The 13,904-nt window shown below is 44.8% G+C and overlaps 1 protein-coding gene across 1 annotated transcript in view; it reads right to left on the bottom strand.

Annotated features, from left to right (window-relative positions):
• HMGA2 (high mobility group AT-hook 2) overlaps positions 1-13,169 on the bottom strand; it is a 99,110-nt gene extending 85,941 nt beyond the window's left edge. Inside the window, exons 1-3 of the mRNA XM_042816003.1 lie at positions 13,059-13,169; positions 10,859-10,945; positions 3,656-3,706 (exon numbers count right to left, since the gene is read on the bottom strand). Of these exons, the coding sequence (XP_042671937.1) occupies positions 3,656-3,706; positions 10,859-10,945; positions 13,059-13,169 (249 nt within the window). The remainder of the gene's footprint in view (positions 1-3,655; positions 3,707-10,858; positions 10,946-13,058) is intronic.
• Between the last annotated feature and the right edge of the window lie 735 nt (positions 13,170-13,904).

Here is a 13,904-nt window from a genome sequence, read left to right as displayed (position 1 = left end):
ATAGAATAGAATAGAATAGAATAGAATAGAATAGAATAGAATAGAATGGCAACTTTGATTTCAAGCTCTTTACACAGGCAAAACTGATTGCTGATTCCACAAGAAGCAGCATCAAACCCCAGTGGAGAATGCCTGATGAAATCAAGGCAAACGTTTTGATGATTTCTGGGCATGCCTATGAATTTGACTTTATACCTGTGGCACATAATTCAACTAATTAAAGCCATGTTGCTTCACCTGCCTTTTCCAAGCAGCACAGACTACATCCCCACTATCAAGAAAGCAGAAGAAAACAGGCTGACTCCACGCAACGTACCTTTCAAGAGGTTGGTTTTTTTTGCTTTGCTCTAGCCTATGAGTTGAATGCCTCCTGGACTGCATTAGATGCACTACTGGAGCATGTCTTCCAATTTTGTTTCATTCAAAATGAATCCAGCTCATGAGCTCTGAGGCTGCTCTGCAATGCAAACAATAACTAGGGACAATTAGGAGATCTGATTCCAAAGCACACTCCCAATTTGACCTAAGATGCTAATGCAGACGCAGCCAAAGAGCTTAGAACGTGTTCCTGCACTAAAACCTCTAAAATTACAGAGTACCAAGGTCATGAAGAGTTTTACCTCTCTCCCAATTAATAAGTCTCACAGCTTTCAATGCATTTCACACATGTGCAGCAACTTACAGCGAAGATGAGTTCTCCAGCAGCAGACATTGTGTTTCTGATTCCACATATTTTCATTTCCCATCTGTGTGATCAGTCAGGATTTTTATTCAATTAGCCTTCCACATTTGGAAAGCTTTTCTATGTATCTGAGTATTTTATTTTCAGAAGAGTTTGCCACTTTTTACTGTCTGTTCTACAGACGGTCCTCTTTCTTTGACAGCTTTGCCAAGCCCACATGATTGCTCTGAAAAGATCACTGGATGTATCACATGCCGGGTTCCTTGCCCTCTTCGCTAGGACCCTCTCTTCCAAGTTTTTTATTAGACAAGATTTATTTCTTTTCCAAAAAATGCTATATAAATAACTATTTTGCTAGTCACAAACATTAAATACTTAATTTGAACCGGCAGAAAGACCAGCTACCGGAATTCTGCAGTGGTCTGTTAGCTCATATGTCTCCGTGTGTGCATACTGAAGGAAACAGCAGAAATAATACTTTACAATTTGATGAACAACATATGACATTGAACCTCCAGACTTGCAAAAAAGGGTCACAATCTTAGGAAAATACCTGAAAGGCAGAATTCTGTCCTCTCCAAAGAAAATCTTCAGACTCCTTACTTTAATTGGTACAGAACTGTTATCATCAAGTCTTGGTATGTAAGTAAAACGGGATTAAGCAAGAAAATAACCACTAAGGACTTCACTGAAGTTTGGGTGATAGAAAACTGCATCTTCTGAATACATGAAAACGTGAAGGATGATATTGTGCCAGCTACTGTTAGGCAGACTCCCTCTTTGATCTCGCTTACACATTTTACTTATAGTAGGCACTATAATGGCTTGTAATAATTTAACTTCATTTATTTCTGCAGCAAAATATGGTATGTCACCATACACAGAGAAGGAACTTGTGAAACTAATCTAAACCAGAAAGAGAGAAGAAAGAGGAAAAAGGTATGTTTGATTCTCAGAGCCTACAGAATTACCACAGTAAGAGGTTGTGAGAGAGCTAGAGATTTGAGCATTCTCTCTGAAAATCACAAGAAATCACACCACTGGAAGATGCAAGTAAACAAAGCATGCTTCCTATAGACATAATATGAGAGTAATTATTGAGTCTTAAAATATGCCTTACTTTAAAAAAAAAAAAAAAAAAAAAGTGAAATTGTTGTAAGCATGGGTGCATAATAAAGCAATGCACATGCATACTGAGTAGCCAACAATTCCCTATTCGGTAAATCAGATTATTCAATCCAATTCAGCCCATATTGAATCTAATGTTCCACTGATACCTCCTACTCCTTCTTCCCCATACTCTTCCCCACAGAGATACAAAAGTAAAAGGGAAACAGTCTAGCCAAAAAAAACCCCACAATTGTTCAGCTCTTTCCACTGCAAACTCGCTTCATTTCTGACTACAAGCACTTAGAGAAAATCTTTGAACATTTCATGCCACTACATTTTCCCTTTTCATAAAGCTATTCAGCCACCCCTGTTCAACCACCACGCATTCCTCAATCAGGGGAGATGGCTTGCCTGTTATAAATTACTCTCATAAAACAGCTATTTCTGCTGCTTCCCCTGGGACTGCACCCAAGGTGAGGATCAAGCCAACAACACTTAGCATCCACATGTGCAAGCGCAGAACCAAATGGGAGGAAGCAGGCGGTAACTAATCTATCTTTTACTGCGCCTGCTGTAAGCTGCCTTTGGGAACATCACCAGCACAGGTAGGTTTGGGAAGGTGCCTTGGGAAGGCATTGCTTCCTAGTGCCAAGGAGATGCTTGTACCTGAAATCTGCCTCATCCAAAAACTCCAGGCATAAGCAACACACAGTATGTGTGAATGTTTTCTCTGCAGAATTTCTGAAATGTCCTAGGATACTTCATCACTGGACAAAGCTACAGAACTAGATCTTAATGTGACTGGTAAAGCCCTTTCCTGTGTTTAGCTGCTGATGCTCTGGAGAACATCAGCAGTAGTTTTAAGGACCTTCTGATGTGCTCTGAGCCTTCAGAAGCATGCATGTTGACAGCAGTGTTAACACCCTTGCAAAAGAACTGAACCAAAGGGGAAAAACGGCAGGACAGCAAAACTGAGCTGGGCAGGGATTTGAAAAAGAAGTCTAAAGAAGGTTGAGCAGAAAAAAGGAAAAGACAACTAGAGAAGCATGCAAGATGGGACAGCTGGCACATGCAGACATCAGAGAGAAAAAGTGTCAGGTACATGAAACTCAGATCTTTCCATGGCCAAAGAATCAAAACATATTTGTCTGATGGCCACATCTGAAGAGTAAATGGTCAGGAAAAGAGCAAGTTTCAAACAAAACACACTACTGTGACTACAATTATATATATATATATATATATATAAAAAAGATAAGATTTATATATACATTCTATACATATATATATAGACTGAGAGAGAGAGAGAGAGAGAGAGAGAGAGAAGAGCAGAACAACCTAATTCTAAAAGCAAATATCCTGCTGTTCATTTATGCTCTTTCTCACTGAAATCAAGGAAAATATACTGCAATTCCAGGGAATGTTGCACATTATACGTTGTACAAACTACATCTGAATGTTATCACGTCTCTCAATCACCTTCGGACGTCTGATAGTGCCCCTTTAACCTTTGTTACTCAATTACTGAGCAAGTTATCTCTTTGCTACTCTTTTCTGAAGGAAGAATTGTGCCTCTTTCCATGCTGATAAGAGACATAAATATTCACTCCCAGCAAACATTCAATAGTAAAGTGTCTTGAGCAAACTACCAGAGTCTAAAGGTAGGAAGCTGTGGTTAACTTTTCTGCTCTCTTAACCCTTTAGTCAATCCACCAGAACAAACAGACACAGAAGATGGATGTTCTTTTTCACAAACGAAGCAGAAATAATTGTTTCCTTAGAGAATGGACTTGTAACATGTTTTATAACACAGAAAATAAATCAAATGAAAATAAATCAAATGATTGAAAGTGGAATATTTACCCATTTTCTGGGCCGCCCTCGGGGTCGCTTTTCACCAGTGGCTTCTGCTTTCTGTAAAGGAAAAAAGAAACACAGCGTATTTTATACCTCAGCATTATTTAACAACCTTGGTAACAAGGAATTCCTCTCCTGCAATACTACCCATCAGTACTTCACTTGTGTGGCACCAAGCTTCCTCCTCAGCCCACAGGGAAAGGAGGTGCCTGTGATGTATTTTCTGCCATTTCCCAGTCCACAGGGCCAGAGGACACCTCGCTGCACCCTGCTTTGGTCTGTGCTGTGGACAGGGACATGAGGCAAGTTTGGGACCTGCCGAACTGCAACACCATCACATCTAACCTCCCATGGGTTGCAGCCATCAGCCATCACCTCAAGGCACTACATTTGATATGCAGCCTGTTTCAAGCCTGAACAAAGCATTTCATAGCAGCTATAACTCCTCCTTTCAGGCTCCTGATGTTCATGCATATAATGGATTTGGACAGACTGTTACCACAAACGTGTGTTCATTCACATAGAAGGTAACTCCTCTACTCCTCATGAGCTTTTCCGGGTAGATGTGCACCTCAAACTCTAAGCAAACCTTTCAGTGCTCCAAAACATGCATCCTATTCGAGGTGTAAGGAAACAGCATGGAAGGTGCCCTAGAAGTAACAGTGACATTTATATGAGCTCAGCAGTTGGTTCTGTAGCTCACCTTTAGGGAAATCTGGGTTCTTCTACACTTTTCCACGAGTTTTCCCTAGATAGGCTCTGCCCATCCACACCCCTTCAGGCAACAGCCGTGCTCCCAATGAGAGTGAGAGAGAGATCTTGCCACTGTGAGAGCAGAACTTCCGCTGCCTCAGACATTGCTAAGAACAAACATTTCTAGCATACACTCTACACGTGCTCTTCCATGTTTCCTTGAACTGTTTAGCTTCCAGTTCACTGTAGGTGTGTTTGATTAGCCCCTAGAAATCAGCCATCTCATTAAGTAGATCACTTGCAGGTCAATCTCTGTAATGTACACTGTCACCTAACACTGGGCACGGCAGATCCCTCTGCCAGAGAACGTGAGCCTAAGGAGCTGCGGAGGAATCCCTACACAAACAGCACTACAAGGTAAATGCAATTACTCTAAAAGAAATATCTCACCAAGAAAAAAAAGCTGTGAAAAATAAAATTCACACTCCTAAAGGGCAAAATTATCACTCAGACTTGTTAAAAGAGTAAACTTGTCCTTTAATCGTTTATACCAGCATTACATGTAAGGTGAAACCCTCTTATGAGAATACTTGTTAAAGTGAATTTGCTACATACTGTAGCTGTCTATTTCAGAGTTTTGGGTCCTTTTAAAGTGTTCCATATTTCCCTACTTAATTACCTGAAGGATGCAAGAAAGGTTCAAAAATCTATGAAAAAAAAATCTAACTTTTTGGAAACTAAAACTGCTTTTGTCTCCCACTTAACGCTACTAAAGGCATGGTGGGAGCTGCAAGCTCCACTCCAGGGCTGGGAGGGGGAGGGGGAGGGGGGGTGAGCCATCTCCCCAGAAAGGCCGCAGCCAGGTTCCAGCAGCTGAGACCACTTGGGGAACCCTCACACCAACAGGCGCCAGGCTCCTGCTGCATTGCGAGTTCTGCCTCCTGTTAGAGGAAAAACATTTCCAGAGCCTTATCAAAACCAAATCTTCCCCAGAGGTGAGCTGAGCAAACAGCGGGGAATGCCAGTTACTATGTTTTGGTACAGATCTACTCTGTAAGTAAATAGCAGGGTTTCCACAGGCTAAACTGCAGCAAGTGAGCAACCGGAACCAGCGGAGAGGATGTGTTTATCCCCATCCTGAGGGCAAAGGAAGACAAAACACTCCTGGAACAACCACGAAGCAGCAGAGCCAGTCCAGTGGTGATAAAAAGGCGTGAAGTTCAGCAAAATATTCCCCTTCTTTCCATCTGGATTTTTTTTTTTGAGGTTGCGTTTCACAAACATAGCCCGTATTTTCTCCAGCAGCACAAGACTACCTTTTAATTTAGGGGCTTGAAGAAAGGTTTTATTGTAGATCAGACAAATTATTCAATGTTTCTCTGTATAATTTTCAAGTAATTAATAAGAATGGGAACAAGTAAGCGCAAAAGCTTTGCTTTTTGTATTCCACAGGTATTTACATAATCTAAACCACATCTGTCCATCAGGTCTCTGCTTTAATTGAAGTGTTGCCTCTGAAGCTGGGAACAAATCCCAGGAGAGCCCAAAGCCATCCACTGATCACAGGGGTCCGTATCTGGGCAGCACAGAGTGGCGCTCAGCCACCCCACCCGCAGCAGCCTGTAATTGCTCACGCAGAAAGGAAGCCGCTGCCCTAATCCTCTAAAGCACTCTCTGAAATTGAGATGTGTTTGGTCAGGATTTCCTCAGCACTCGGCGCTATGCTAGGAGGCATCCTCTTGTTCTGTGCATCTAAGGCATGGAATCACTGAACTCAGAGGAGGGCTGGGTGCATAATCAAACTAAGGCTATGATAATTTGTGAAAAATTTCTTATAACCAATCATATCAACATCTCATTATTACATCTCAATGTGTCGCATTTTAGGACTAGAACTGGATTTACGTGCTCTTCAGTGCATGATCTATAGGGGAATGCTATTTTTGTCCTGAATGATGACCACGCCAGCCACCACCACCACATCAACATGTCTCTAGACAGGTGTGCAATCCAGCCAAGCCCCACACCACAAGGCCAGTCCAACCCCAATGGCAGCCACCAGCCCCATGGAACCCAGTCGCCTCGGATCGCTGCATCTCCATGCTGCACCAACGGCCATGCCCAAACAGCTGGTGCTGCCGCAGGTAATTAACAAGATAAGACAACTATAAATAATTGAGTGACTATAAAGTGCTCTTTGGGCATCTATCTATTGTCAAGGAAGATGGCAAATACAATAGAACCCAAATTTTGGGAACTCTAACCACTCTGCAAAATGATCTGCTGGAGACCTCAGCTGAAATGTGTCAGAGCTCAGACAGGTGAACCAACGGCAAGGTCCCACTGCAAGGATGGCTGCTGTCAAACTGTGCCAAAAGAGCTTGTGCAAGGAACTTATAGAAAAGTCCTTTTTGCTATTTGTTTCTCTTTCTTAGACGAAATGTAGGCATTGGCTAGATACAAAACTACTGCGCTTGCTGTGTCTGTTTCACCTGTTTTAATTCTAAACAGGAGCCATCTCCTGCTTCACCCACCTTGCTCAGAGCATTTGCAGTCTGATTTTTTTAGGTACAATAACTATACTGTGATCCCTTGATAAACGTGAACTTGTTTTCCCTTTCAGCCTGCTACGATTGGTGCCGGTAAGAATGAATGAAACATGGGAAAAGCCAAATAGATTTTCATGAACCAATTTAGAGCAGAGTCCTGGTCACATGCAACAATTTTTTTTTTTTTTTTTTTTTTTTTTTTTACCTTTGGACCGTTTAACTCAGGGACGTGGTTTTCCACATACCAAACTCTGGCCATGTAATGAGAGACGGTACGAAGTGTCGTCACACACAGAAACACAGGTTCTGGTTTTCAGAGAATGACATTTCAAGATCTGGTATCATCGGTGAAGTTTACTACTTCAGTAACTGCAACATTACTCAAGATGCTTGTACTGAAGGCAAATTTTAGAAGAGATTTTATTTACAGATATTCCTGGGATACCTTCCTGACGTTTTCTTTTCAGGCAAATATACAGACGTTAGCACGTTTTTTCCTTGTTCTGACCCTACAATTGTTTTTTTTTCTTCCCAACAAGAGAGTATTTATGCCCCTATGGTATTTTTGTGAAGCCCAACTGTGGGAGCCAAACAAAGAAAAGCCCCTGAATGGCACAGGGAAATGCGACGGGCTGGGAACACAACACAGCCTAACGAATAGAACTCAACCACACAGCACCCAAGAACTGAAAAGGAACATCCTTACTATGACCCATCTGCAAAACCCAAGTTGTTCTTTACAAAAAATATAAACCTTTTTTTTTTTTTTTTTTTTTTGTTAATTTTTTACCAATATTTTAAATCAGTAACAGAATGACACGTTTAAAGGCACAGAGTTGAGTAACAGCTGGGTTGTGGGGACTCAAGCACAAGGTGACCAGAAGCTGTTGGTGGCTCTCTCCTCCTGTGTTAATGTGTTGTGTTTGTTCTGTTCACAAAAAATTGAAGTGAGAAATGATTCTTCTAGAAAATGATGCTTACCTTTTGTGCCCATTTTATAACAAGTGAAGTACATGTAATATGCAAATGGGCTTTTTTTAACCGTGTATTCCCTAAAATTAGAGCAATTGCTGCATTATTAGCTATCCAGTTGGTCTTGCAACATTCTGTATGCATTGTCAAGTTTCACGTTGCTAATTTCCTAACAAGCACAGTTTGTTTTCAGATGCCCCAAGGCCAGTTTACTAAGACCAAACACAAGCTCTGAAAACTAATGGAAAAAAAAATAATTTAAAAGTCCTATGAACCGAGATATTTAAATCCACAACACAATCATGATTCTAGGGCAGATTCTAGGGCAAACTGTCGGCCAACCGCATTTACTTTGTAAAGCATAATAAAACAAAGCCCCAGCACTCGAGTATTTTTAACTGACTGCCGGTTTGTGCAATGTATTTTTAATTGTGATGTGTAATGGTTTGCAAGAGAACACCCCATCAATTAATCACGAGAGCGTTCTCACGTCTGCTCAGTGGGTGCGTTTATCTCGCATGTTGTGAACACTGCAGCACAACTCAATGCACCAACTTTGAGGAGCAAAGGCCACACACCACTCTTCAGAAATCCCATCAACTTCCAAGCGTGTGGGCAGGACCCATGTTCACATGCACGGGGGACTGAGCGGCGTGAGCTCACTCTGAGAGCTGAGACAGGGAATAGAAAGCCTTAAATGCAAGTCTTACATCTTTGTATGTGCAAATATGTCTGTCACAACACGCAGCACACAGCTTTCAGAGGTGATAACCCCACCACCAAAACGGGGCTTTCTTACAGTGCCAAAGCCTCTCCATTCATACCCTTGGTAGAAAAACTATCAACATTAATATCAGCTAGAGAGGTCGGTTCAGATGTCTGGTGAGAAGCTGAATCATTTCAGAGAGGGTTAATTATCTATTTGGGAAAAGAGCTACAGTATTTAGTGGAAATGTGATCTCAGATGCTTTTTTCTGAGAAGGCTTTATGAGCCTTTTGTGTTTTAGGAGAGTTATCAAACATTTACATATTTTAATCCTTAAACCTGGAAACAAATAAAACCAGTAATTACGTACCCCTCGAGGATTTTTTTTTAAATGATAAAAGGACATGTGGACTTCGGTGAATTTTTTATAATATCAAAACCTGAAAAAGGTTTGCTTTAATTAGGGAGGTAACCTGATGCGTTCTGAAAATCAAAATGCTGCAGTGAAATTGCTCAGATCATAAATTAGATTAAAAAAAAACAACCGTGTGCACCAGAATCATCTAGAAAGCTCTTGAATTGATATGCCCACAGATGTAAGAGAGATTTCATGTAATTTTCCATTAATATCAATTTTCAAATCACTCATATAAATGAAATAACATTAATGCTTCTCTCAGAAATGTCTATCTTTTGAAAACACGTTTCTATGAATTACTTCAAACCTAATCTCATTACAAATATTTCTCCTAGGAAAGCCAACACTCTGAAGAGTAATATTTAAAATACTAAAGCTCACACTTGATCTTGCTGGGCTAATAAAAAACTTCTCTTTCCCTTTTCAAGAGCGAAATTTTAACTTTTATAAAGTGGATCTGAAGAACATTTTTATTACACAAAGGAAAAAAAAAAAACGACTTTCGAAGGTCAGTAGGTTGGACAGTGGCTTGATATATTTTAAATGCTTAACCTGCAAAGCATTTTTACTAATTCATGACCTTCTAGTCAGAATACACCGCTTTCTGCAGCTCAGAAAGTTAAAAAAAAGCCAAACAACAACACAAAACAAACACACACACACACAAAACCCACCTATTTCACATTTAAGGAGAGCTGGAAAACATCCCTCAAACAAATGCTGAGAAGCTTGGAGCAAAGCAGACATGAAACCCCCATCACCCTCCCAATAACTGAATACTTATCAGCAGTTGCTCCAGGAATTTATAACACTGAAAGCTATCAAACTAAATAAGGTCAGCACCATAGGCACAATGAAAAATGAACCATAATGAGTTGAGGCTACAAATACCTTCCACACGGACTTTGCCACAGATCTGCTTAAAGACACTGATAGCCTTCAGCATCGCAGCTCCCTACCAGATTTTGTAAGCTTTTGTTTCCAATTTAGTACCTGCGAATTGGTGCTAACTGCTGCGCGACCATCACCATAAACACAGCTCAGCATTTACTTCGAAGCCTCCACACAACTATTTGCCTTCACTAAAATAACTCCAATAGCAAGGTGTGATTTGCCTTGATAGCAGTTTTCTGACACTGAGCTTTCCCAGATTCAGATACAATGAAGGCACGCTGAATTTGCTGTCGAAGCCCATGCAGTAAGTGGGATGAGCCCAGGGAGGCTGTACCAGAGCTGGGTGCAGGCAGAGCCACAGACGCACGCTGCTCCCATCCCCAGGCACAGGCAGGGGCTCAGAAGACAAACAGCACTTCAAGGGAAAGCCTCTTAGAAGGTGATTTCTAAATGAGAAATCGAGGGCTTTTACTGTAACTCACAGTTTACTTTACCAGCACTTTATACTGTAAATTTCAGTACATGCGCTTATTTCCATCAAGGCTCAATTGGATTTTCTTCTAATTAACCCGTGTTTGACAAAACACTGAGCTTTAGTACACACATTTGGTCTGTATTGTAAAGCCCCTAAGTGGGCAAGAAATACATCTTCCAAAAACCTACACTGAGATACAGTATGCTTAACACTGATCTCACTGCTTGATGCAGGGATCTTAGAAAACGCATCAGATGCATGGTGGTGTTTCACTACTCAAAGAGCAGGCTGCCCCTCTGAGTTCTGTGCCCTGGGTCCTGCTGTTTGTAAACTTAAAATACAAACTACACGCTGTATGTACATACATTGCATGGAGCCTTTCTCAGAGGCTCCAGCCCCACTGCTCACAGCCTGTATGGCTGCGTCCTTTGCTACCACTTGATTTAAAAAAAAAAAAAAAAAAAAAAAAAAGCATTAGGAATTTTCTCTTTCATGCTCTCACCTTCTGAGCTGCTTTAGAGGGACTCTTGTTTTTGCTTCCCTTGGGTCTTCCTCTTGGTCTTTTAGGAGATGGTTCACCAGTTGGTTCCTAAACACAGGAAAACATGCTGTTGTGGCAAGCAGCTACAGCACCCGAGATCTGAAGGACAAACTACAACGGAGCAGTTACTGAAAGCGTAGGAATTAACAGCCTAAAGAAATGCAACAACGTTTCAAGTACCACACGAAAAACCGAACAACTCGAGGTAAAGAGAAAAATACCATCAGCACACTGAGGGAGTTCAACTTTCCTTGCAATTGCTCAGAAAGCCCTGAGAAGCTCCAGTGCCCCAGCAAGCTACAGCAGAAAGCAGTTTTTAAAGAAGATGGCTATGGCTTCCCTCGTGCAGGAATGAGTATTCAGAAGTTAACGGAGTTATCCACTTAATTTTAATCGCGTTTCATTATAACCAGACACAATTAGCACACACACACCTTCAGGAAAATAAAAAAAAAAAAAAAAAAAACCAAAAACACCCAAAGCTAACTACTGGAAAACCAGAAAGAAGGGTTTGAGACTAATCTCTCTGCCAGGGAGACAAATACTGCGGGTGGATTTTTTTTTTTTTTTTTTTTTGGTGCCGTTCTGCATTACTTTCACACCTATTTCAACCAGAGTTGATTCGCAGCAAAATGCAAATGCAAAAGTTCCCTCCAGCGGAGCCTTAGGGGAGATAAAGGATCTGAAATAAACAAACAAAAAAAGTCTAAAACGCCGAGACCGGTGCAATGATTGCTTTGGCAGTTTTAGCCAGCTCCTGTTTCTGACAGTGCCCAACCAGTGCTGGGCAATTGGGGTAAGTTATGCGGGTTCGGGCTCACCGAACTCTCCCACTTTCCCAATACTTCGCGTTTCACTCGGAGCGCAGGATGGGACACAACCAATGAAATGCCCTTTGTTAACTTACAGCGGTCCAGAGCCCGCAGCTCTCGGACCACCGAGGGCTCAGGGGAGGCTGCAGAGGGGTCTCCTCCCCACGGGGCCTCGGCGGGAGCCCCACGGCACCGCACCGCTGCGAGGGTACGCCGAGTGTTTTCCCTTACGTGCATTCAAATGCTAAAATAAATGAAAGAAAATAAAGGAGAAAGAAAAGAAAGAAAAGAGAAGAAGAAGAAAAACGAAAGAAAGAAGAAAAAAAGGGAGGAAAAAAAAAAAAAAGGTAGGAGTGGGGGAATTGAAAAGAAAAATAAATAAATAAAGGAAGGCCCAGAACGGCGCTGATGGGGGCAGCGGGCCGGAACTGCTCAGCGCGGCACTGCGGCAAAGCTGGAAGCCGAGGGGCTCCGGGGATACGGCTCCCAGAAAGCGAAGCCCTCAACCCCGGCAGCGCAGCACCGAGGGGCCCGGCCCGCGGTTCCCACAGCCCTCGGAGCGGCTGATGCTGAATGAATGGGGCGATCGCAGAGAGCCCGCTTAGCGGGAGGCAACTCCGTGCTCGCAGCCGCGACCTGCGAGGGGCCGCGGGCGCGCGGCACCGGGCCGCGGCCACCCGGGCGCTGCGACAATGGCACTCGGGGGAGGTGGGAGCGGACGGGTGAGGGCTGGGGGTGAGGTGAGCAGCGCGCGGCCATCCTGGCGCTTGTCGGTCCCTGCGGGCCCGGGGCGGGCGGCGGGGGCGAAGGTGGTGCGGAGCAGTGCGGGGCGGTGCGGGGCGGTGCGGGGTCGTGCGGTGCGGGGCAGTGCAGCCCCCCCGGCTGCCCCCACATCCGTGAACGGAACGGGGGCACCGCTCTGCAGGGGGAGGAGGTGGGGAATGGAGGAGACGCGTTAAGAAAAAAAAAGAAAAAAAAAAGAAAAGAAAAAAGAAAGAAAAAAGGCAGCCCTACGCGACCCTCCAAACCCCCTCCTCTCCCTCAGCGCCGGGCTCCGGGGGCAGGCAGGGGCCGGGTCGCTCGGACTCCGGCCCCGGTGGGACCGCCACACTCAGGCACGCACGAACGAGACCCTGCTGGCTCAGAGAGGAGCGCGCCCGGCGAGCCCCCGCTCCCCGCTTTTCGCAATTTCAAACTGAGCTCCAAGTGCCCCCGCGGGCGCTGGTTGGTCGGAGCCGCGTTCCCCACTGACACGGCTCGGCCCCGGCTAGCGGCCGCCACAATAGCGGAGCCCCGCGCGCAGCCCTCAGCCCCCGTCCGCGGCACCCGCGGCGCCGCGCGGTACTGACTTGGGGCTGCTTCCTGGGTCTGCCTCGTCCTCGCTTCTGCGGCTCGGCGGCGGCAGGTTGCTCCGGGGCGGCGGTGGAAGGCTGGCCGGGTCCCTCGCCTTGGGCGCTCATGGCGAGCCGAGAGCACAGCCCTCCGCCCGGCTCTGCGCGGCACCTCGCGACGGGGGGAAGCACACGGAGCGCTCGCGCCGCTTTCGCTGCGCGCTGCCACCGCCGCACCGGACGTCCTGGTGCTGCCAAAAAGGAGAGGAGAGGGGAGGAGGAGGAGGAGGAGGTGATGGTGGTGGCGGCGGCGACGGCGGTGGTGCTGGAAGAGGAGGGGAATGGAGCTCTCCGACAATTTAGGAAGGGGTTAGGAACGTGGAGCGGTCCCAGAGCGGGAGGGTTTTAAAAAAATTAAATTAAAAAAAAAAAATTAGAAAAAAAAATTAAGAAAAAAAAAATAGATCGCAGCGCTGGGAGAGGGGAACGCTCCGAGACGAGAGGGGAGAGCCCCGCAGAGGGCAAGTGGCGGCCGTGCGCTCAGAGCGGCCGCGCCGAGCGGGGGTCGCACAGCGCGGGGCCGGGCCGGGAGCGCGCCCGGGGCGGACGGGGGGCGCGGGAGCAGCGGCGGCAGCGGGCGGAGGGAGCGCTCATTTAAAAATTAATAATAACGCGATTTGGGAGATCGGGGAGGAAAACGGGGGGTGGGGGGAGGAGAGGCGGTCCTGGGTTCGTGTCTGTGATGTGAGCTGCTGGGACTGGAAATATTATTATGCGAGTCCTGCCCACGGACTGAACGGGGATGAGGGCTTTAAAAAAAAAAAAAAAAAAAAAGGAAGAAAGAAAAACTACCTTTGCTCGTGG

Source organism: Centrocercus urophasianus, unplaced genomic scaffold, assembly GCF_019232065.1.
Source record: "Centrocercus urophasianus isolate 14NV4802_14NV808 unplaced genomic scaffold, USGS_Curo_1.0 seq_15, whole genome shotgun sequence".
NCBI classification, from domain to species: Eukaryota; Metazoa; Chordata; class Aves; order Galliformes; family Phasianidae; genus Centrocercus; species Centrocercus urophasianus.
This window is presented reverse-complemented; position numbering and strand designations above follow the sequence as displayed.